Here is a 24,441-nt window from a genome sequence, read left to right on the forward strand (position 1 = left end):
TAGTATGATGTAATGTTTAATGCACTTTTTGTCATTAATAAAAACAAATGAAATATATTTTATTTTTCTTTGCATTCTATATCAATATAGTACAAGATTATAGGCCTACTATTTAAATCAATGTCATAAGCATGTTAGGTCAAAAGTAATTAAAAAAAAGTATACTGATTATCTTACCTAAAATGTGTAATGTAAATGATCACGTTACTTATGGCGTTACTAACTACGATTTTTTTTTTTTTCATGTAATTTGGAACCAGTAACAGACTACAATTTGTAAGTAATCTACCCAGCACTGCTTATATCCACCGAGGTAATGTTCACCAATCTCACACCATCTGTAATTTTCTAAAGTAACCGCCAGAGTGCAGGGTTACACTCTGTTCGCATCCTGCACTTCCTCTCCAGATATTATAGCAGAGGATTAAACAGTGAAGTTAAGCGGGGTGCGCGCGCCTGTCCTGCTCTTATGCTGAGAGAGGATACTGCAGGTCGGACTACCCATCACCTTTAACGCTCGGCCCGATGGAGCTGCTTATATCACCGTAGGCAATTTGGACATGAAATCGAATGAAAAATGAGTCCAGAGCACAAACTGCACTCAGAACGATCTTAACACTGAGGAACTTTTTCTTTGGTCGCTTGGGATTTGTTCTTATTCTTAAACAGTGGGTAAGTTGTATTCCTTTAATAGCAAAACATCATAACGCGCTGAATTGTATGTTTTACGCATTGATGGAATTATCATTTGACCTCACATTTCAATGCATACAAGGCTAAATAAGAACTTTGATTGATACACTTAACATTTTATGCCTACAGAAGCTGCCTGTCAGCAGTGTTTTTGAAACAGATTTTGTAGTTTCGCAGAATCGCATAGTTGTGCCGATGATTGTGCGCATAGTACGTATGTGGTACAAGATCGTATGGGGTCAGTCTAGTATTTACATTTTTTATAGTTGTTTATGGGTCATTAAGATTAAAAAAAACTGTCAAAAATGCACAAACAAGTATCTGAATGATCCTGATCCATAAAGTAATTATCCATGACTGTGATAAACTTCAATTTTCTTCAATTTCTTAATTAAAAGACATGTAGAATTTTTTTTTGTATGAAACTAAAAGTCTAAAATAAAATAAAAACCCAGGTCGTGTAACTGACAGAAGACTAAATAAGAAAGAAGTCGCACTGAAAGGCTTTTTGACACTTTTTTTTATTTTTACACAATTTGTTTACTTTTTCTAAGTGGTCATAAGAGTCATCAGCCCTTGGCCATAAGCTACTGATTTACTACTTTCATTGACTATTGACGATTGCTTCACTGGATTCATAAAGCTGTTGTAGCCTAGAAGACATTTTCTGCGGAGAAGTGAGAGTTTGCAAAGGTTTTGATGCAATATACATGCATTGGTGGATCTGCATCTGTTTTCTACGTACTTTATACCTCAAATTAACAGCATGAAAAACTATGCCATTGGTCCACATGAGGCTGTCCAGCAGCAGGTCCCATATAAACACTTGATTATGCATCATATTATAAGAAACTTAATGCTTTCCAGGATTATTTAAATACAGGCAATGCAAATACATGGGAGGAGCATAACAGTATATGCACAGTTGAACAACCTCTATTAGTCACCTCTATTAATCTGGCCAGGTGCATTAAAATACTGCACCAAAGTGGGACGCTTAGGATTGCTTACTGTAAGAACTCCTAGGGGTTGCTAGCAAAAGTTTTGTCCATTTTGCAGGGCTATATGGCTCTGAAGGGTTTCAGCCGCCAATAACGGCACGTCGGCCTCTTTTATCTAAAAATAACAATAATGATAACAAAAAAAATATGGCACTCAAAGGAAGCAGAGGACATTAATAATTGAGTAACACAGAGATACACATTCTCTGTGGTATGGTCTCAGAGTATTGGGGTCAGCGCTTCGCTCTGTGTTCCAGGGAATCTCTCCCACGAGGACCACGCTGAGCTCATTCCACATGGTGCCTGATGGAAGAGCAATTTCATTATAAAGCAATGTTATCGGGGTCTCTGACTTAACAAGTCACCCGTTTTCTGTTTTAATCAACAGACTTATCATGCTTGAACTTGTCTATTCAAAAGTGTAACATAATTAATTCAAATTATTTCAAGGACTGCCACCCTCTAGGGACTACAGTGTAAAAATGTTTTGTCAGCTAACCTATAAAACATACTTCACGTGAACAAAACTGGTTTTAAGTTCAAAAGTAATCAGTCATGAGACTGCACCTATGAAAGCTATTTTAAGTTTCAGATGAGGTACGTAACCGTCGAGTGAACAAACAAATAGTGGGGCAGTTTTATTCAGTTTTATAAATAGATTTGTGAGTTTTTTGTGGTGCCATGATCCTAACTAACAAAAAATATGTTCAAATAATAATATATGAAAAACAATATTTAAAATAACAACATAAAAAAAAATGTTTAACGTAATTTGGTGATTGTGGATGTTTAACATGTTTTGTGGATTTTTTTTTTTTTTGGTTTGTTTGTTAGCTGGTTAGCAATGTTAGCAACTATGTTTCTGCAGTGTGCAATTACAGAATGTCGTTAAAGTACATTTCTTCTTTGAAAAGTGATAAAGTTAGAATTTAGTTAAATTAGATCTCTGTTGTTGGAAAGGCATCTTAACATGGTCAAGGTGGTTTCTAAAAAATTATAGCTGGTTCATTCTGATGACGGTACTGGGTCTGTCTCTGCCTGACCAGCTGATGATCTATTATCTACTGTACATCAGGTTTTACCAACTAATGACCGTTTGAACAGCTTGCACCAGTTAAACACCATGTAAATCCTCAGAAAGATGATCCAGAGGCTACCAATTAATGGACATTAATGTTCTAAAAATATGGGGTCGGTCAGATTATAAAAAAAAGAAAAGAAAAAAAGAAAGCCTTGTATGCTCATCAGTTCTGTATTTATTTGATCAAAAACACAGTAAATGGTATGTTTTGAAATATTATTGTATCTGTGGTTTGGTAACATTTCTTGCTGTCCAGCTGATTTTTGTGGAAATCATGACACAATATTTTTCAATGATTCTTTGATGAATAGAAAGTTCAAAACAGCATTTTAAATAAATTTAGTTTTTTTTGCTACATTCACTATTGACCAGTGTAATCCATCCTTGCCAAACAGAAGTATAAATTTATTTAAAAATATCTTTCTGATCATTTTTGAGCTTTTGGATGGTAATGTATCTCATATTTGTTCTATATCTTGCTTTAACGTTTTTTTTCTAAACATTTTTTCTTTTGCAGCTTGAACACAAAATGAGTAACATCTACGAGTCTGCTGCCACCACGCTGGGCCTCTTCAACAGCCCATGTCTGACAAAAGTAGAGCTCCGTGTGGCCTGTAAAGGAATATCTGATAGAGATGCTCTGTCCAAACCTGACCCCTGCGGCATCCTCAAGATGCAGTCCCACGGACAGTGGTTCGAGGTCTGTTCGTGTTCAGGTTTTGTTTTCTCTAGCACAAACAGAATGATGTTTTTCATGAAGGAACATATCATTTTCACCTGCACAAAACACAATCTATCATGTACATGTCATTGCAGTTTTCAGATTTCTGATTTCAAAGAAACAGCTGTTTGTGTGTCATACCCTAGATATTTCATCCAATCACAAACTCCCTTTCCTCGCTTTGAAATTGCTGCACATGTAGTGCACATGACTTCTTAGCAAACATCTGATGCTATTGTAAGTTTCCAAGGATACAGTACTTTAGTAATAATCCTTTCACAAACACTAATCTGGACTGAACAGACGCTAGCAAAAGAACTGGCTCTTTATGATACTGAATGTGTTCATGCATATGTCAACGGCTGATTAGCGTTCTGAGACTGTAGTCTCAGCTGTGATGCTGTAATGTGTAAGTAATATAAAACAGCACCGTTAGATCACAAAAAGTGCTCTAATTGTCACGTTGTCTTGTGCCTCGATAATATAACCAATGACAAGGAAGTGCAGTGCTGCAAAAAATAATGTGAAGTGGCCTGTAAGCTTTTGCTAGGTATCTGTGAAAGGTTTCAGTTGCAGTTCAAAACAGGTGTTTCTGGCATACAGGGCTTTTGCTTGGCATAGTTAAGGCTACGATCCATAATTAATAAAGCAGTGCCATTTGAACTCTTGCTGTGAGCACTGAAGTAAAAAAAAAAAGAAAGAAAGATGTGTTTGAAACCATATAAGTGGGTTGAAGGCCCGCAGTCTGGAGAATCTCACGAAACCTGTCAAGAAAATGTACTGCTCATATTTCACTTTTATATATTTAGAAGACTAAGCAGGTTTTAAGAACCATAAATATGGCTTGCATTTGGATGTTATTCGCGAGATTATTATCTACATTCATGCTACTTTTGTAAAGCAACCACTAAAGCAACCAAAAGTGTCATTTTCATATTCTTGTTGCCGTCATGTGACAAAAAGTTATATCATATGAAGGGATAGCTCACAGGAAAAAATGACAAATCTGTCATAATTTCTGTCTTTACCTTCATGTTGTTCTAAACATGTTTGAATTTCTTCCTTCTATGGACCATAAAATAAGATATTTTAAGAAATAGTGCTTTGTTGTTGTTGTTGTTGTTGTTGTCCATACAATGAAAGTCAATGGAAACTAAAATGTTATGTTAATCTTTCATAACTATCTCTTGCAATTGATACTGATATAATTTGATTGTTTTATCAAATTAGATCATTTGTACTGATATTATTTGATTTTAATTTAAAAATACTATGTATATATAACAATAAATATTACTATATTTAATGGAAGTAGTGAAAAAGGAAATTGTCAGATGCATTACAGTAATGAGATTTGAAAGAATGTAATATAAATGTGTGCCTTAAATTGAATGTCTTCATGCAATATTTAGTTTTAAGAATTATAAATTACTGGGGCATGCACATATCCTATCATTTGTCTTATAATATCATAACTTTGGAGTCAGTTAGATTTATTAATGTGTTTGAAAGAGGTCTCTTATGCTCACCGAAGCAGAATTTACTGTATACATAATGATATATATATATATATATATATATATATATATATATATATATATATATATATATATTATATATTATATATATATATATATATATATATATATATAATCATTCTGATATGCTGATTTGGTACTTAAGAAACATTCTTATTTTTATTAATGTTGAAAACAGTTGTGCTGCTTAATTCTGACATAGAAACTTCAAAAGAACAATTTTAAATTAAAATGTATTTTTAACAATATAAAAGTCATTACTGTCACTTTTAAACAATATGTTCTTGCTGAATTCATGTAAATCTTACTGACCCCAGATTTTGTGTATTCTTAACATGCTTTGTCAGATTCACTAAATTATTGATGGCACATACTTGGGATTGAGTACAGTACTATTTAAAATGGTTTGTTATTTTCGTAATGCCACTAATAACCTTTCACAAATTTGATATGCACTTTAAGGACAATAACCCCATTGTCCTATGGATCTGTTCAATTAAGGGCCATTGACATTGATTTGAGATGCGACTGAATGTGAACTGAATTGATCCAGGATATGAACTGGATTAGGGAAAATCATTGTCATCATCCAAACAATCAGCCCGCAATAGAACAGGAATAGATGTCATCGATCCTAGTTCCTAAAAATGGGAAATAAATTAAAACAGCAGAGCTGGAGTGTGACCGTTGCCGTGTTCTGATTGATTCCAGGTGGACCGGACAGAGGTGATTCGCAGCAGCATCAGTCCGGTTTTCTCCAAAGTCTTCACCGTGGACTACTATTTTGAGGAAGTGCAGCGCCTCCGTTTTGAGCTTCATGACATCAGTAGCAACCATAATGGACTCAAAGAGGCTGACTTCCTGGGCGCCATGGAGTGCACACTCGGACAGGTGAATGCACACTTAACGGAAGCGCAGTAGGGAAGATGAAAGCTAGTGAATGGAATGAGTGCGTGAGAGAGAGGATGAGTACATGAGAGGGATTGTGTGGATTCAAAAGGGTAGCAGAGAGCTCACTGGAGCAGGAAGGTGCCCGGTGGGCAGAGGGACTATTACTTCAAACTCTTTTTATCTAGTCTGTGATAAAACAAGATTAAAACCGGTGGTATATAAAGGAACATAAGAGGGTAAAGAGGACTTGAGGGAAGGAGAGTTCATGTAAGGGTGAGGGCCTGAAGGATTTGGATGCTAACAACAGACACTTATTTAGTTTCAAGCTGTTAAACTGATAAGTCGTAAATGGTGAGAAATAACTACAGCATGTAAATGGTACATTTTTTAGTTAGCTCTCACCACTTACAGTTGACAAGTAGTGTATATTATGTGGTTTGAAAACACTTATTTTTGTGAGTTGAAAATGCTAGATCAGTACATTTTGTTTCCAGTACTTCTTGTTGGCTGATTAGATAAAAATATCCAATTTAATGTTACCATCTATAATATTTGGACATGTAAATATGTTGTTGGTGAATGTGGTGCACCTTATGTGTTAGAAAAAATTCTATTTTGATCCTGTAAACTTGTCAAATGGTTTATAAGATCTGTAGGTTAGTTCATCATTGAAATTATAAATAATTTAAAAGTAGAAGGATTTTTAATATCATTTCTAATATGTCTGCCTCCTTGTTGCAACGCATATCTTGTTGCTGCTGAATTAATTTCATATATTAAGCATTAATTTCTTAATATATATAAAAAAGAATATATATATATATATATATATATATATATATATATATATATATATATATATATATATATATATATATATATATATATATATATATATATATATAAATATAAATATTTATAATTTAACTTTGTTTCATCATTTTTGGCATTAAAACTTTAAAACCGTTTTTGATTACCACAAAGATTCCTAAATATTACCAATTAAATCAAATAATCATTTCATTGTGATTCATAAATTACAAGTCAATACCAATTATGTTTTTATTTTTTAAAACACAAAAAATATATTTATTTAGTCTAAAGCTTCAATAAACTTCAACAAGAACATTTCATATTATGTTAAAAACTAGATTTTTCTAACCATTTTCATCCATTTTATATGAATTTAGTCAGATTACATGCACTGTAAGAAACAATCGGAAAAATGAAAGACGGACTGGTAATTTAACATTATTGATTTCATTTATGAATATTTCCTTCAACCCTAAAACACAACACAGTGCCTAATTCAACATAAAGGTAAAACAGCCATGAAAAATCAGGAGAATTCCTTCATATTAAGGTTTGTCAGGGTTTACAAGTTTGTTAGTGTGTGTGCATGTACTGTATCTGTTTGCCTCATGTCCTCTCCTCTTCCTTCATAGATTGTATCACAGAGAAAACTGTCCAAAGCTTTACTGAAGCAAGGAAACACAGCTGGCAAATCATCTATCACAGTAAGAATAGATGTCTCACCCCCAATTAATTCACTCTGCAAGTTTATGCTCTTTTGTCATAACTGAGCGATGACTTCTTGGAAACCACAGGTCACAGCTGAAGAGCTGTCTGGGAATGATGATTACGTGGAGCTCGCCTTTAGTGCCAAGAAACTGGATGACAAGGTGAGACGTCGTCTTTATCTGATCCCCTTTCTGTTTTACTACTCTGGTTTATGAGTAGACAAATTCAAATGGAGCAATGCATCATCTACTACTTCATTAAAATATACTGCTATTTTTTATTTTTCATTACACAATGAGGACAACTTTCAGTCTAAACGCACAGACCATTAGGAAAAATTAAGAAATGATGTGCACTGTAAAAAATAAGTGTAATTTTAACTGTAAAATTTTGTAAAAACGCTACGGAAAAAAACTGATAATAGGTTAACAGTAAGTTCCCGTACTATATACAGGGAAAAACTGTAAAAGATCTAACAAAGCATTTAATGTAAGTTTACAGTAAAATTCTGTTAATTATACAGCTTTTAGAAGTAAAAAAAGAACAAATCAATGTATAATTTACAGTCTAAAACTGTAAACTGATATTCCCAGAATTCCCTGCGTGACACTCCACGTTTGAAAGTATTTTGTTTAAATAATCATGTTTTTAAATAGTTCTTGTTATCAGTTATGTACATTTGAGCTTTATGTTACATCTTCTGTTGCTTAATGAAAGTTTTTTGCATTATTTAAGTATCACGTGTGTTACCATGATGGTGTTTTGTGTTTCCATAAATGTGCACCTTCTATATGTTAATATATACTTCTGCTTGTGGTGAAGCTACTTGTGATGAGCTTTGATACTTCATGTGGCTTTCTCTTATACAGTACCATCTTTATTATTATGGTGGTTGTCAGTATTTTCAAGGTACAAAACAGATTTAATTTTGTGTGTTGTTGAATTTACTGGTTTATATTCACATTTTCTTGTTTGTAAATTACAGCTTTATATTGTAAAATTAACAGTTTTTGACGTAAATGTGTTTACAGTTTTCTGTATTTTTACAAAATTATTCTGGCAACCACAGCTGCCAAAAAGTTTTTGTAAAAACAACAAGAAATTTTTTACAGTGTGCATTCGGATATAGTCTCTAAATGAGAGAAAGTCAGGACGCTATAAATGTGCCTGGGATTGATGTATGAATTAATCAAAAATTAATTACTGCTCAATTGTTTCATTTCTGCACCGCTAGCGCCACCAAATGAAAAGGACTATCAAAGGATGAAGAGCTTCCAGAACACTCATGTTTGCAGATGTTATATTTACTTTAAAAACAAGAATAAATGTGATTCTTTCTTTGTTTAGGACTTTTTTAGCAAGTCAGATCCATTCCTGGAAATCTTCAGAGTGAATGATGATGGCACAGCATCACTGGTGCACAGAACAGAGGTGAGATTGACAGATGCACACATGCATATTAAATACATGTGGAAGAAAAATGATGTACATGTATCAACTGGTATTTTTCTGTTTATAGACCATTATGAACAATCTGAGTCCTGTCTGGAAATCATTCAAAGTTTCTTTAAATACACTCTGCAGTGGAGACCATGAGCGGGAGTTAAAGGTAGGACAGATATTTTGACTATATCCATTATTATGTTAACATAAACTAAAAACCTATCCATTTGCATACTGTTATGATAACTAGAGATATATTTTTGACAAAAAGCATCTCATTGAAAGGTATACCGCAGCAATGTGACACAATCCCTATGAGGCTGTTATGTCAATGTAGTTTTTTTTTTTTTTTGCATTTATTCTGATCTCAGCGTGACCATTTGGTCACATTAGATTAAAATCATCTTGGCAGATTTATGTAATGGCAGTCCTATCCATTCTGCCTCACCATTGCAGCTGACATCTTTCATAGTGAGCTAATTACTGAGTGGGTAAATGCAGCCGTCTGTTTGGAGGGTCCTGACAGTTTCCTGAGGGGAACAGACATGGTGGAACCAAGGACAGAAATTGATGTTACTGCCCTTTAGTCCATTAAAGTCCACAAAATGGGTTGGAGAACTTTCTGTCATTGGGACCAGTTGTCCAAGAACACTAATAAGACTACAGAGAGCAAGAAATCCTGTTATCTATATGATACTACAGATTTGAGATAAGAAAGTTAGATTAGACTCAAAGTACTATTCCGTTGACTTCCCATACTGTATGTGCTGTGGCCTTTTTAATATTCGGTATTTTGATTTCTGTTTATCTTTTATATATATAAAATAACTTCTATTCAGCAAAAATTCATTACATTTATCAATTTTTTTACATTCTTACATATTCTATCTCAAATAAATCCTATTATTTAAAACTTTCTATTCATCAAACAATCCTGAAAAGAATGAGTCACGTTTCCAAAAAAATAGGAATATATAATAATAATCAGTGTTGGGAGTAACGGATTACAGAAGTAATGCATTACAGTAACATATTACTATTTGCTGTAACGCAGTAGTGTAATTGTAGTAAATGTAATTGTTCAAAGAAAAAAAAATAGAAAAAAACAGCAAGAGCGCAAGACATTAACGAATCAAAAATTAAGCTAATAAGTTCTATTTCCTGTTCGTGGTCAGTCAATAGCTGCGTGTGGTGCCCACCTCTGATATATTTGTTTAGCGATTTTTTTTTTTATCCATCTCTCTCTATCTCGCTTGTGGAACTTTGTATTGTGTGACGTAGTCCAGCGATGGTGTGTTTAGGGCAGGTTTTAGAGGAGTGCCTCAAGGATACTGGCGTGACGTGACATCATTTCGGCCTCTGTGCTCGAGGTCCAAGGCTATTAGCTCCGCCCACCTCCCTGTTAGCCCCGGCTAGCACTGGCTTGCATTGTCTTGAGCCTTCACTCTGCCAATTATAAACTATTTATTGTTAGTTGCCTGCCTGGATAGCCCACAGTCATTATGCTACATCAATATGCCCTCTACTGAATGTAAAATGCTCTGCAGTACATCTTGTAATTTTAGAATGCTAAGTTATACTTCTGTTATTTTGGTGAAAGTAACTCAAAATTAATACAGGAGCCATGTAACGCATTATAATTCTAAGACAGTAATATTGTAAGGTAAGGAATTACTTTTAAATGTTAGTAACAAGTAATCTATAATCTATTACAGTTTGGAAGTAACTTGCACAACATTGATAATAATAGGAAATATTTTCTGGCATATTACAAAGAATAATGACTGCTTTGCCATCATAGCAATACATTACATTTTAAAATATATTATATAGACAACTTATATATTATAATAATAATTAAAAAATCACAATGAAGTTTTTCACAGTTTTAACTGTATTTGTCATCAAATAAATGTAGCCTTGGTGAGCATAAAAGACTAAAAATCTCAAACTAACCCCGAACGTTTACAATTACATATATTTATTTAATTAATTAATTAATTAATCCGTTTTAATCTGATTAAAAATTACTGTAAATATGCATTTATATAATATATAATAAAGTATTTATTTAAATGAAAACACAAAGTTATTTTGAACATTTTTGCTCTGACAATTCTGTAATGGATGTTTTTAAAAACGTTTGACCATGAATTTTTATTTATTTTTTTATACCAAGTATATAATGTTTATTATAATGATGTGAGTTTGTAGTCAGATGTTGTTTTTTCATTGCTCCTCTATGTTAATACTTTTTATTTGTTTTAAAATACATTGATATTGTTATGAAAATAGCAATAAATGCTGGTATGGCAATAAAAGCAAGCAAACAAACAAGCTACTGTACTCAACGCACACTTACATTAATACTCCAATTTTTTTAACAACACCAATATGTCAACCTCTAGGTCTTTATTACTTATGATTTATTACATTGCAGTTGTTCAGTAAAACAGTGCAGCATTGAAATCAGGTCTATTCCATTTAAAAATGTACCTTTTCTGTGTGTGTGTGTGTGTGTGTAGTATCATCCTTGGCCTTAAACTACTTTTTAATAGCATAAAGTTTTTGTGTTATGCGTGTGTGTTTGCTTATTTATTCATGAAAGTTCCTAAGATTGTATTATTTTCGTTCTCTTCTCTTAAACCTCTCTCTCTCTCTGTCACACACACACACACACACACACACACACATTCAGATCTCAGCAATGCAGGTGTAAGGTCCTCATTGGTATGCCAATGTAGAAGTGGTGACAGGAGAGCTGTATCGTAATAATCTGTCTTTAAAGATGCTTCTCTTTTTATTCTCATAACAAAGTTAAGATGAGATTTAGTCTTAGCCCTACACTGAGATTCTGCACAAAAGCTGTTTGGAAGAAAAGCCTTTTTGAAATGCTCACACACTGTGCAGGTGACATTTCAGAGAAAGTAAAAGATAACGGGCCAAGAAAAGACAGAGAGAGCAAAATGAAGAGCTGATGTTTCAATATGTTAAATTGAGAGCTGAATCCCTTGATCAGCTCCAGGCTGGCACTTTACATTGCTGCTCTCAGCTTTACTTGAAAATAACCACCACTTCCTAATTAACTAATGCTTTAAATGCTTGGAAACAAGCCACTTTGAATTAAGCCTTTGGCAATTCTACTAAGTGGCTGAATGAGCAGTTGTGCAACATGTTCATTTATAGCTGAATAAATTACATTTTCAGTCTAAAATTATTAAACATTGTTGATTTGAATCCAAATATTTAAAGGTGATGTTTGACAGTCAAGGACATTTATAGTCAGACAGATGCGAAAACGGTTATTTATTTTAGGGTGACATGTCCCTGAATAAACATGAACTGGTTTGTTTAATATTCATGACTTATTTACACTCAAGGCACTACACACAGCAATGTCTCCGCAGTGAAAACACACACTGAATTCAGATTCACAGAGTTATGGAGCCACTGCAGTTACGTTTTATTCGTGTTGTGGAATTATATCTATATTTGTATAAGACAAGGCAGTTAAACCTTCTTGTTTTGAATTTTGAGAGCTCAGAGATCCATATTTACAACAGAGCTCTGTTATTAGATTCAATTAATCATATATTCTAAAAAACATAATAGTTTACAAAATAATGTTTAATTTCTATAACCTTTATCTTAGTTTACTTTAGTGTGAGTCTGTGTGTCTTGCATTTGCATCTCTTCATCCATCTTTTGGGGATGTTTCCCAACTTTATGCAGAGCAGAGGAGCAGGTGTGAGTTATGCATGCTGAGTTATTGTTGGTTCTCACTTCTTCAGCTGAAAAGTCAACCACAGCATCTCTGTATTAATATTTTAAATGGCCTTCAAACTTTGATTACCACCCGCTTATGTCTCAGCATTAATGATTCATTAACAGCAACGCTACAGTGCGCTGTCTTCCTGCCACTCCTGCCACACACCCACATTCACAACTTCACATACACACACACGGCCAGCGTACCAACGAGAGTGTTAAATCTTTCAATCAACAACATGACACAAGGTATTAAAACTGAAGAAGTGTTACGATAACAAGATGACATTTGTATCACTGCATTGACATTGCTTTTACAATCCTTTATTCCTTCTTGAAACTTTGGACTCCTCGGCTTGTTCCAGATTCAACACCAACTAGATAAAAGCTCTTCTAAATGAACTGTGACATTTCAGTCTTATTGTAGCAAGAAAAGCTGATGCTGTTTTCATTATACCTGTACTTGTGGAAGTTATTAATTATTTCAGCTCTTGGTGTTTGGACACACTGTTTACTTTGTGTGCATTTTTATGTACAATCTATCATTTCTGAGATACTGCTGTTGTGGTTCATTGAAGCAACTTTAAGATTAAAACTAATTTTTGCATATGAGTTGTGGAGGTTAAAGGAATAGTTCATCTAAAAATGAAAATTCTGTCCTTATTTACTCACCCTCATGTCTTCGCAAACCTTGCATAAATTTCTTTTTTTTTCTGTTGAACACAAAAGAAGATATTTTGAAGAATGTGGGTAATCGAACAGTTGATGGTATCCATTGACTTCTGTTTTCATGAACATTCTTCAAAATATCTTCTTTTGTGTTCAACAGAGCAGAGAAACATAAAAAGAATAATAAGACTTAAGTTTAAATTGGCTAAATAGTCTCACTAAATGGTACAACAGGAAAAACTTTTGTTAATGTGGTAAAAGAACAAACATAATTCAAAATTTCCCACAAACAAGTCTTAATTTTTGAATGCAATTTAGCTGTTTAAGTTTTGCAGGTGTATCGTTATAGCATGGGTTTTTGTTTGTACTGTATGTTTCTATGTGTGTGTGTGTGTGTGTGTGTGTGTGTGTGTGTGTGTGTGAGATAATGTGACCATAAATATTGCTAGAGAAAACTATTTAGCACAGGATATTTATCACGGTTCTTAAGGGACTGAAGTCTCAGACACTCATGCACAGAGCTAAATTTATTCACAGATTTATTTACTGCATTAAGCATGTGGCTCAGCATATTAAAAATGTGGAATAAATCAAATAGCACTTAAGTTTCAATTTATTCAACTGTGTTATAAATATAGGATGCAGATTGTAAATTCTTTTTTTTTCTTGTTGTAGTGTACAGTATGGGACTGGGATTCAAATGGCAAGCACGACTTTATAGGAGAATTTCAAACCACCTTCAAGGAGATGAAGGCGGCGATGGATGGGAAGCAGGTATAAACACACACACACACACACACAGTCAGAAAACTGACCCTGTTTCCAATGTAGATTTCCGGCTCTCATCAACACAAAGTACTTTTTTGTTGTTGCATTTTTCAAGTATATACCCTGAAGCACATGGAACGAAGTAAGAGCAATAGCATACTTCATAACTCCAGCTGATGGATATATGCAAAGAAAGCGTCCATTAATAAAAACCCACATCACATCTCGACTGGAGCTTGCCCATGGGCATGCGAACGGTTGTGGAAATTCAAAGAAGATTCTGTGGTCTGATGAGTCTAAAATTTAGCCATTGGAGTTTCAGTTCTAAGCACGTGGGGTCTTTGTTAACATTTTGCCATTCACAAATAGTTCCTATCCAACCTGTTGGGATTTCAAGGGGTTTTAGATAATAGTTAACCAACACTCACATTTGGTTGAGAAAATAAAAATATATTAATCTTTTTGTTTTTAATTAGCATACTTCAAAATATTTTTCCCTTCATCAGAGAGTGCAGTGCATCAGTGATTAAATATCTTATTACAATTATAATATCTTCATTCCAGATCCTCATGCAGGTTCCCTGAATCTCTTTAATTTCTGACGAGAGCCTCAGGTCTGTTTATGCAGCGGAAACTGAGTCAGTGTGAAAGCTCAACGTGAGCCTGCTCTTACAGTTATGCAGCGTTTTCTCTTGCAGGCGGTGTGAAACAAGCCGAACACTTGCTTTATGATCTTTATATGTCTCGTTTTCTCAGTTTCCATCTCCTATTCTGTACTCACCCTGCCTGTATCATAACAGACACTGAATTCATCATGTCATCTCTCTGTCTGTTTGCGTCTTTCACTGTTTTTCTTTTGAATGCATTTTTGTTCTGGATTTTATAGAGAATTGTGATCTACTGTATTGTCACCATGGACACAATGTTATCTGCAGAGAAACAGAGGGAATAATTAGAGGTACTGTACAGAGTAGGAGGGAAAGGACACACCAAGGAATACACTGAGAATATTGCAATAGAAGAACAAAAGAAAAATCGGCAACAAAAGAGTGCATGTGAGAGTGTTGTGTATTTGTGCTGTGTCAGATGAATGAGAGTGTTTTGAGAGTTTAGAGCACTGTAGTGATGAACTACATACATAAATATATGTATATATATATATATATATATATATATATATATACACACACACACACAACCAGTAAGACTAGCATTATATAACAGAGTTATAGACTTATACAGATATATTTTGCTTCAAAAAGGACACAATTGGTAAAACACTTGTTTTAAACCAATTTAGTAACATTTTGTCTCAGTAGAAGCAAATCTCTGCATCCCTATTGGGTGATGTTTAGGTGTACACATACTTATGGCCATATAGAGTACACACCCACACACACACACAGTGTTATCGTGCCGCATACACTCTTATGCATCAGTCTATAGCGTCTGAATGAGTTCACGCTGTTCCGTCGCTTCTCTCATTTGAAATCTATTGCCTGCTCTTCAGATTAGTAGTCATTGTGTTGCTTTTAATTCCATTACCTTCATATTCACCATCATCCCCTTGAATGCTCAGAGGAGCAGAGTCGACAGACTTCAGCATAAGCTTCTCATTGCATTTGTTAATCAGTGGACTTCCTCGTCTGTCAGCACACGCTGATTGCACTGCTAGCGTGGTTCAAAAACAAGTGCTTCATTTTCAGCAGAATACTCTTTCAGTCTAGTGGTGGAAGAAAACTTCTCGCATACTCTTCAAGACCTGATATGAGATCTTTAGAACATTCTGAGATAATTGTGCTGAAAATAAATCACAGATTTGAGGCAGATCTTTTACTGAGCTGTTGTATTCACACCAGAAATGTAAAATGAATAAAGAATTGTTTGGCTTGGATAGACATATCTTTTTTGTTCTGACAGGCATCATCACAAGAGAAACTACAAACTGATCTTGGCCAAAAGGTGACTTACCAACACTGACATGCTTGTGAAAGTCTCGTCCGCACTGCTAGCTTACAGCCAATCACTCTCACATTTTCTGAAAGGCTCAAATGCAGCCACTATGTTATGCTGAGTATTTTAGACATCCGTCTATCATTGTGCCTCTCGGCCTGTGGGCATCTTCCTCTCATACAGATAGATCACAAGCCCACTTCAGATGAAATACCTGCAAGCCCAAGCAATTCATCTTGTGGCTCAATGGAATTCAATACAGAGCTGAGTGAATGGCATAGTGCTGAATTGTTGTCTTACTGTTGTACGTTTAACATGTTTCTAACAGATCCAGTGGGAGTGTATTAATCCTAAGTACCAGGTGAAGAAGAAGAATTACAGAAATTCTGGAATGGTCATTCTCACCATGTGCAAGGTGAGGGATTCCTTCACTTTATGTCTGATATATACCATCATTATGACTGCCCCTGTAATGAAGTCATTTTGGGTAAAAAACAAAACAAAAAAAACTATTGTACTATAACTATTTTTTTTAAATGCACACACACACACACACACACATATGTATTGTATGATATATGCTCTATTAAATGGGTTGATAACTTTGCTGTGCATTCACAGTAGCTACTGTAGGTGAACAGATATGTTGTGTCATAGCTGTTACTTATTGTATTTTTGTACAACTGAAATGATCTGTATCCAGGACCAGAACTTTCAGTTAAATACGTGTTATTTTATCACTGTTTCAGATCATAAAGATGCACTCTTTCCTGGATTACATCATGGGAGGATGTCAGATTCAGTTCACAGTAAGTAGTTTTGGAAGATATTTCCCCCACTATCTTCTGTCATATCTATCTGGATTTTGTATGTTGTCTAGTGGTTTAGCTTCCACCTGCATGTCTTGTGTTTACACATCATGTGTTCTCTAAATATAAAAAATCCATCATTATTTACTCATTTTAATTTTATTTCAAATCCTAAGGTTTTATTTCTTGGATAGACCACTTAAGTGTAATTTTGAAGAATTGTACTGCTCGCTCTATTTCCATGCAGTTACAGTGAATGGAGACTGAAGCTTTCAAATTTGTAGCAATGTCCGACTCATGAATAATTGATTATTTAGATTCAGATCTTTTCAATGAATCATTTTACTCGAATCAGAATCATTCAAATTCCAATCACTCATTTGATTGCAATTGTTCATATAAAATGTTCATAGTTTTATGAGAATAATTACTTACATTTTAGTCTTAAATTAAACTATCGGTATACAAGTTGGATATACATCGAATACTATTATGGTATTTTTTACACCCTTTTTGAGGCTTGAAAGTTGAGGTTAAATAAAATTTTTTCAAATTATATTTTTTGGGGTGAACTATCCCTTTAACCAGTGTTGTTCTGCAGGTGGCTATTGATTTCACTGCCTCAAATGGTGACCCTCGAAACAGCTGCTCCCTCCACTACATCCACCCTTACCAGCCCAATGAGTACCTCAAAGCCCTGATAGCGGTTGGGGAGATCTGCCAGGACTATGATAGGTGACCCACCAATCAATCCCCCAGTCAAATCATTTAGTCAGTCAAGCACACAGTCAATCAAATGAAATGAAATTTAATGGACTACTCCATTACAGAATGTTTACACCAGTTATTTTCTCAGTACTGGCCATTAAACAAACTTTCAGACTAATTAATCTATCAATTACACATTACATTGATTAATCAGGCATTCAGTCTTATGTCTGCCTGCTCCTGAAGGATGCAGAGCTGTCATGTCAAGGATTGTCTTTCTACACTTCAATCACTCTCTTGCCCAATACATCACTTAAACTCAATTATATTTTACCCTTTATATTACATCCCTGCTTTGCTCATCCCCATTGCTCATCTCTGGGGCTCAATGCACGCTCATTAATCCTCCCTGCTTCTGATCTGTTTCCAGCGACAAAATGTTTCCTGCTTTTGGCTTCGGAGCCCAAATCCCACCAGACTTCAAAGTAAGTTATTTTTCCGTGTAAAAAAGAAACAGCTTTTTTAGTTATACTTTAAGGGCAAACCATTTTGTAATTATGTGTAATTTTGCAGTAGAAAATTCATTTAAAAAAGTCATTTTTGCTTTTAACACACTTACTGTGAGTCTAGTTTTCATTTGACTGTTAGATTCGTTGCATACTTACAAGTTGAAATTAAATTTACATTTAAGATTAAATATTTACGCAATCCCCTATAATGTTCTTTTTATAAAGAATGCTTAAATTGACTCATCTAAGATTTAACAAACTGAATCTGTACAAGAAGTTTTCCATACAGTACAATAAATCTCCATGCAAACCAGAGTGCTCTGAATCCCTCACCATTACCTGACGGGAGTTTTCTGAATAATTCATGAACTGCCAATGCCCTTTTACTATAATCACCTCATGATTCCTGCTAATCTATGCCAATCACTCAAAATCAGGTCATCTGATTGGTTGCCATGTTTCAATCAGAGGTCATGGCCGCAGTGTGGTTGGATGTGACTCTAAGAATGCATTTTAGTTGACCACAGTCCAATCCACAGGGAAGCTCCCATGTTTTATGCATGGTTTTATACCTTCCATTGGCTGCAATAACTCTGAATATAATTGAACCATAAGAGCCTATGAATAAAATAAAGAAACAAAATGTTTTAGATCTTCCAGTACATTATATGAAGTTTAACATCATAATTTAATATCATGGAGTCTTTTTCTCCATGCCATTTGAAAAAAGCAATTTGTTTCAAAACAGTGTAGACTCACTCTGCCATCGCTGCCTCTGATCTCTCAGTTTTTGTCACTTAACTGTGTGTTTTTTTCTCTCCTCAATTTAGGTTTCTCATGATTTTGCTGTGAATTTTGATGAGGACAACCCAGAATGTGCTGGTGAGTCATCAGAGTGTAAACTTCATGCCTCTACAAGCGTTTTCTTTTTCAAAGAGAAAGTTGAGTGAAATCCAAACATCTCTCACACAAACTCAGTGGCAAACAGAAGCATAAACTATGAACTGATGCGCATGCATTTAAATGAGGCTGTGCTCTGCTTTAAATGAGCAAATTCAGAAACAAACACGCACCCCATACAACCTCTGGGTCAAAGGTCATGTTTTATCTGACATTTTAAGGTCAGTCAATTTAAATGACCACTAATGCAAAAAAATAAAACATCCATTCAATGTCACCTTACAGAACCGATAATTGCTCAGTGCAGAAAATAGTTTTAAGAGAATATGTTTTACACTACTTTTTATTTCTTACTGCACTGACATTTTGTTTTAATGCGTAAAAGATAATTGCAAAATTTAGTGAGGTTTAAAATGAACTTATGTTGAACAATATGTTCAAAAACAAGGCAGTGTATTGACCTGATGGGCTATGTGTGTTTTGCAGGTATACAAGGTGTTGTTGAGGCTTATCAGAACTGCCTCCCGAAAATCCAGTTGTACGGTCCCACTAATATTGCTCCCATCATCCAGAAAGTTGCCAACTCTGCCTCTGAGGAGATGCATACCAAAGAGGCCATGGTTAGTCGGAGGGAGAGAAAGAGAGAGAGAGCACCTTTAATTAGACTGTAGGGCTCAATTTCTGCACAGCACCATATTGACTCCATCTGCTTTACTGCTGCTCCTTTTTTCATAAAAACAACCCAAGTTGCTGATGCATCGAGAAAAGAAAACATGCAGTGGAAGAGCACAGCAAAATGAAATTTTCTTACATAATATTAAAACATCCTTTTAGCAATATAAATTTATTTGAAAAGCAGAACTGCATCAAATAAGGCTCGTTCTCAGAAAATTGTTTATTTACTTGGTTACTTACTAATTTGATAAAATGAAAATACAGATTGTCAAATAAAAAAATTCCTGTTAAGTAATTTTTATTATTTTTTTAAAAGTAAAAAGCCTTTTTTAAATGCAAAATCAGAATTTTCAGCAGCCGTTACTCTAGTCTTTATTGTCTAATATGCTTTGGATTCTCAAGAATCATTTCTTATTTTTAGCAGTGTTGAAAATATTTGTATCTGTTTTTATGAAAACTACCATTCAAAAGTTTTGGGTAAGTATGATCAAATAAAAAGAAATAAAAAATGTTATTCAACATTGATGTATTAAATTGTTGAAAAGTGACAGTAAAGACTTATTTCAAAATAAATCTGAAATAATTCTGTGTTCAAATGTTTCACTGTTGTTCAATGAATTTTTGACTCATTAAAGAATTCCAAAAAAAAAAACACAGTTTCCACAAAAACATTAATCAACCAAAAATGTTTTTAACGATGATAATAATAAAAAACATTATTATTAATTGAGTATTTTATTAGTACTACCATAAATTAAATTTAAAAATATATATTTAATTAGAAAATGGTTATTTTAAATTGTAATGTTTAATATATTTGAATATAAACATTTTTACTTTGGCAAATTTAGTGTGGTTTATGCTGAAAATAAAAGAGTTTGTTGATTATAATAGCATGCAAGACAAAGACAAACACATTGTGATCATATTAGTGTAAGTCTCAATATTTAAATGTTCTCTCACATTACATTTGTTCCTCATTTGTTAGGAATACTTTATTCTGCTAATCCTGACGGATGGAGTGATCACAGATATGGCGGACACACGAGAGGCCATTGTTCACGCATCCCACCTGCCCATGTCCGTCATCATTGTGGGCATAGGCAACGCAGATTTCAGCGACATGCAGATGCTGGACGGGGATGATGGAATCCTCCGCTCTCCTAAAGGAGAACCCGTCCTGAGGGACATCGTTCAATTTGTGCCCTTCCACCACTTCAAACATGTGAGTAAAAACAGAAGTATCTTACTTCACCCAAAAATCTATTCTGTCATTATTTGCTCTCAGTCACATTGTTGGAAAAAATAATGACAAAATATTCCGACACTTCTCTTTATATTCACATTGGAAATCATTTTAAAAGAATCCTGTCGGGATCTGGTGAAACCAAGAACATAGAAAGCCAAACCTGAAAGTTTTAAGTGATTACTAACAAGTCGAAGCTTAATGAACAGATGTTTCTAATGAAGAGGAATGCATCGTGCCAGGTTTGGTGATTTGAGAACCTGTATGGTACCCCGGGTCAGGGCATAGTCAGGAAACCAAACTACAAGAGGATGCCGTACATCTGAAGGCATCCAGGCTTCTTTTCATCTCTCTCCTCTCAGGTCTCTCTGAGCTCCAATAACAAGCATCTCGGCGCTGGAACAGAGGAAAGGAAAACATCAAAGCTCTTAGATTTTACAGGCCTGTGTTTAGTTTAATTAAGGAGAATGAAATCGTTCATGTAGAACAGTCTTCATTATGAAGGCGACTTTTTTAGGAGACGTTAGGCGTATTCTGTCCTACTTTAACCCAGAGATCTTCCTGCCTCTGAAGTTGAGTTCATGCAAAGTTCAGTTTTTTATTCCAATTTGTAAATGTTTTTTTTCTATAAATCCTATGTTAGTTATAATGAGACAAAATTGTCTTTGTAACTTTATTATTATTACTAATTCAGTATTTTTTTTATTTAATTTATAAATCATTTATTACCTATATAAAAGTGACAGCTGTGAGAAAAAAAAATGGAATAGATTGGCAGGAACACATGGGAGAGACATGATTCATAATTCATTTCAATACAGTAACATTAGATTGTAGCTTAGCTAACAATGCATAATTTTTAATTGAATATAATAATTTTTATGTTTATAAAAAATATTATTATTATTATTAGCATTAGGATTGTTCAGTGTTTTATTAAAAAATATTATTATTAATTTTGTTTAATTATTAAATATTTATTATTGTTTCTTCTTTTGCGTTGATGTTTTTTTGTAACTGGTGATGTAGTTGTGCATTTTAAATCTTCAGGTTTTTCATTTGATTTATTGAACCCTTTGTCTAAAGCTTCATGTGCAGTAAACTCCAGAGAAGGGTTTTGTTTTGCATTCTTCTGGAAGACGTCTGGAAGGAAACCTGCTACCTCAGGTCAACTTCTGCAATATCACACAATTCATAAATATTGCGCAAATCTGAAGGTGTGAAGTTGGCTGTCCAATACGAATACTTGTGTGTGTGTGTGTGTGTGTTATTTTTAGCTCTGTCCTGCTGGGTTTTTTCGGGTGTGTTTTGCGGATGGAGTGAAATAGGAGTGACTCCTTTCCTGTATCACCTACTCAAGCACAAGAGAGTGTGAGATTTCATCTGTATTCCATTCTCTCATCCTTCCCTCCGTCCTTTCTTCCTCACAGGCCTCTCCTGCAGCGCTGGCTAAAAGTGTTCTGGCTGAGGTTCCCAATCAAGTGGTGGATTACTACAATGGAAAAGGCATCAAGCCCAAATGCCTGTCGGACTTTGAGTCTTCCAGAGCGTTCAGTCCCTGAGCTACGCACAGCCATATTCGTCTCAACTTCAAGATATCTTCATTGATCATTTCAGAGCTTGCTGCATCAGATTAAGAATCGACAAGCATCCTTGTTGTTGTTGTTTAGTTTTTTCCTCATAGGTTTCCAATAGCATTGGGCAAAGATGTCCTTAGCTGTCCATATTTTCTTTTATGCAGTTGTTAGTTATATTAACGGTGCACTCAGTCATTTTTTGTTTTGGTTTCCCCGGCTTATATTTCAGTTGTCTTGGAAGAGTTGTATTCAGTCATATGATCTCAACATGGCCAACATTTCGAAAAAGTATTATTAATTATGTATAAAAGGATTTAATGTTGATGAAATCACCGAATCTAACTTCTAACATAACAATGGGAAAGATTAATTTCATTGCAATCAAACCAATCTGCCAGCACTTTTCAATGAGCCGTCACCTACTCTGTGTAATTAGAAGGAAAGCCGAAAGAATGAAACATTCTACCTGACTGTCTTCCTTTTTTTTGTTCATTAGTGTTGGCATTTGTTACCTTATTACTGTTATTTTTGGTGGACCTGCTATACAAGGGCTATATAGTCCAATATAGCACAGTATTCCGATGCATAATAGTTTAGGAGGCAAGTGATTATTAGTTATTGGCCAGTGCATGACCAATGCTCAGTTAGTAAACACTGTTAGTCCTTTATAATCCAAAATGCAACAATTGTATTGCTTTATTCAATTTACCTGCAAAAAGTTTGTGGTCGGTAGGATTTTAATGTTTTTTTTTATGCTCACAGAGGCTTGCTTGCTTACCCACCTCAAACTTTTATACAGTAGTGTATTTATTTTAAAACTTATTTTTAATGTGAGGCCTTTATGACTTATAATTGTTACATACAATTAAGTGTATTGTATAGCTCCATAAACAAATACACACAGTATGTATTTGAAAGCATGTGGAATGGATACTTCCAGTATTTAGGCATTCATTGTTTTTGTTCTTTTCTACAGGTTTCTTGACATTTGTTTTGCAGAATTTCTTTATATAATCTAATATTATAAAGTTATTTCAGACGTTTGGAAATAGTAATTGCGTATTTCTGGTGCTGTATTTGACAGATTTCTCTTTTCCTTTCATGCATTTCTTTCCTTCTTTCTTCTGTTTGGAGCGTGTGTGTATGTATGCTTGCTCACTACTGAAACCAGGACTGTATTTTGCATGTTGCCAATAATTAAAAAGTTTTTCCCACTTTTGTTTCTCAGCTTTTTGTTTTGATGTTCACTGGATGCGCTTACTTCAGCATCACATTACAAACACACACAGTTCTCTCTCATAACCAGAAAATTGATTTAGAATTTCTGTTTAATGCTACAATACTGTAATACACTCAATGCAAAATTTTGAGGGATGCTTGAATGTAAAGGCTCTTGACAGGCATCAGAAGACTTTGAGAAATGGAGTCCTTGAGGCGTGATCGACTCTTTGATTCGGAAGAATCTTTGAAGTCTAAACACAAACATGCACACGTCTCTCCACACAAGCACACAGCCTTTCAATTAGCTCCATCATGTATAATTAAACACTCGGATCAGCAGAACAAGACCAGGAGATATCAGGAGAATGAGAGATCATGTCATTTATCATATTCAACAGATCCATTAGTCAGATTCAACAGATTATTTATTGTTAGTGATTTTACAGATACTTTCTCATTCAAAACAATTTGCAGCAGGGAATGAAATCTGAGGTTGAATGTCTTTCACAAGGATACAGTATTGCTAGACTCCCATAAATATCCACTTCAATATTTTCTTTATCTTTTAAATAAGCATGTTAAATAACATGATTATGCATATAAAATACTGCATTTATTATATTTTTCAATGCTTATGTAATTGTTGAATTATTACTTCCTGTATCTCAACCACCAAACATTCGGCTTGACACACACACATATATATATGCATGTTGATTCTTTTCCATTTTATTTGATTGCCTTAAAAA

The 24,441-nt window shown here is 34.4% G+C and overlaps 1 protein-coding gene across 2 annotated transcripts; it reads left to right on the forward strand.

The window, feature by feature from the left end:
- Nucleotides 1-457: 457 nt before the first annotated feature.
- On the forward strand, nucleotides 458-22,620 carry LOC113062328 (copine-4-like). 2 transcript variants are annotated; one of them, XM_026232102.1, is made up of 17 exons: nucleotides 458-672; nucleotides 3,293-3,475; nucleotides 5,746-5,925; nucleotides 7,371-7,442; nucleotides 7,533-7,607; nucleotides 8,794-8,877; nucleotides 8,966-9,055; nucleotides 14,002-14,100; nucleotides 16,015-16,056; nucleotides 16,376-16,462; nucleotides 16,797-16,856; nucleotides 17,458-17,591; nucleotides 17,995-18,049; nucleotides 18,904-18,955; nucleotides 19,460-19,593; nucleotides 20,637-20,873; nucleotides 22,325-22,620. In XM_026232102.1, the coding sequence occupies exons 1-17, from the start codon at nucleotides 571-573 to the stop codon at nucleotides 22,454-22,456; spliced, it is 1,818 nt and encodes a 605-aa protein (XP_026087887.1). In that variant the 5' UTR covers nucleotides 458-570; the 3' UTR covers nucleotides 22,457-22,620. The 2 variants fall into 2 exon arrangements, with proteins under 2 accessions (XP_026087887.1, XP_026087888.1); XM_026232103.1 differs by lacking the exon at nucleotides 16,015-16,056.
- The last annotated feature ends 1,821 nt before the right edge of the window (nucleotides 22,621-24,441 follow it).

The sequence above is a fragment of the Carassius auratus genome, chromosome 44 (genome assembly GCF_003368295.1).
Source record: "Carassius auratus strain Wakin chromosome 44, ASM336829v1, whole genome shotgun sequence".
Classification (NCBI taxonomy): domain Eukaryota; kingdom Metazoa; phylum Chordata; class Actinopteri; order Cypriniformes; family Cyprinidae; genus Carassius; species Carassius auratus.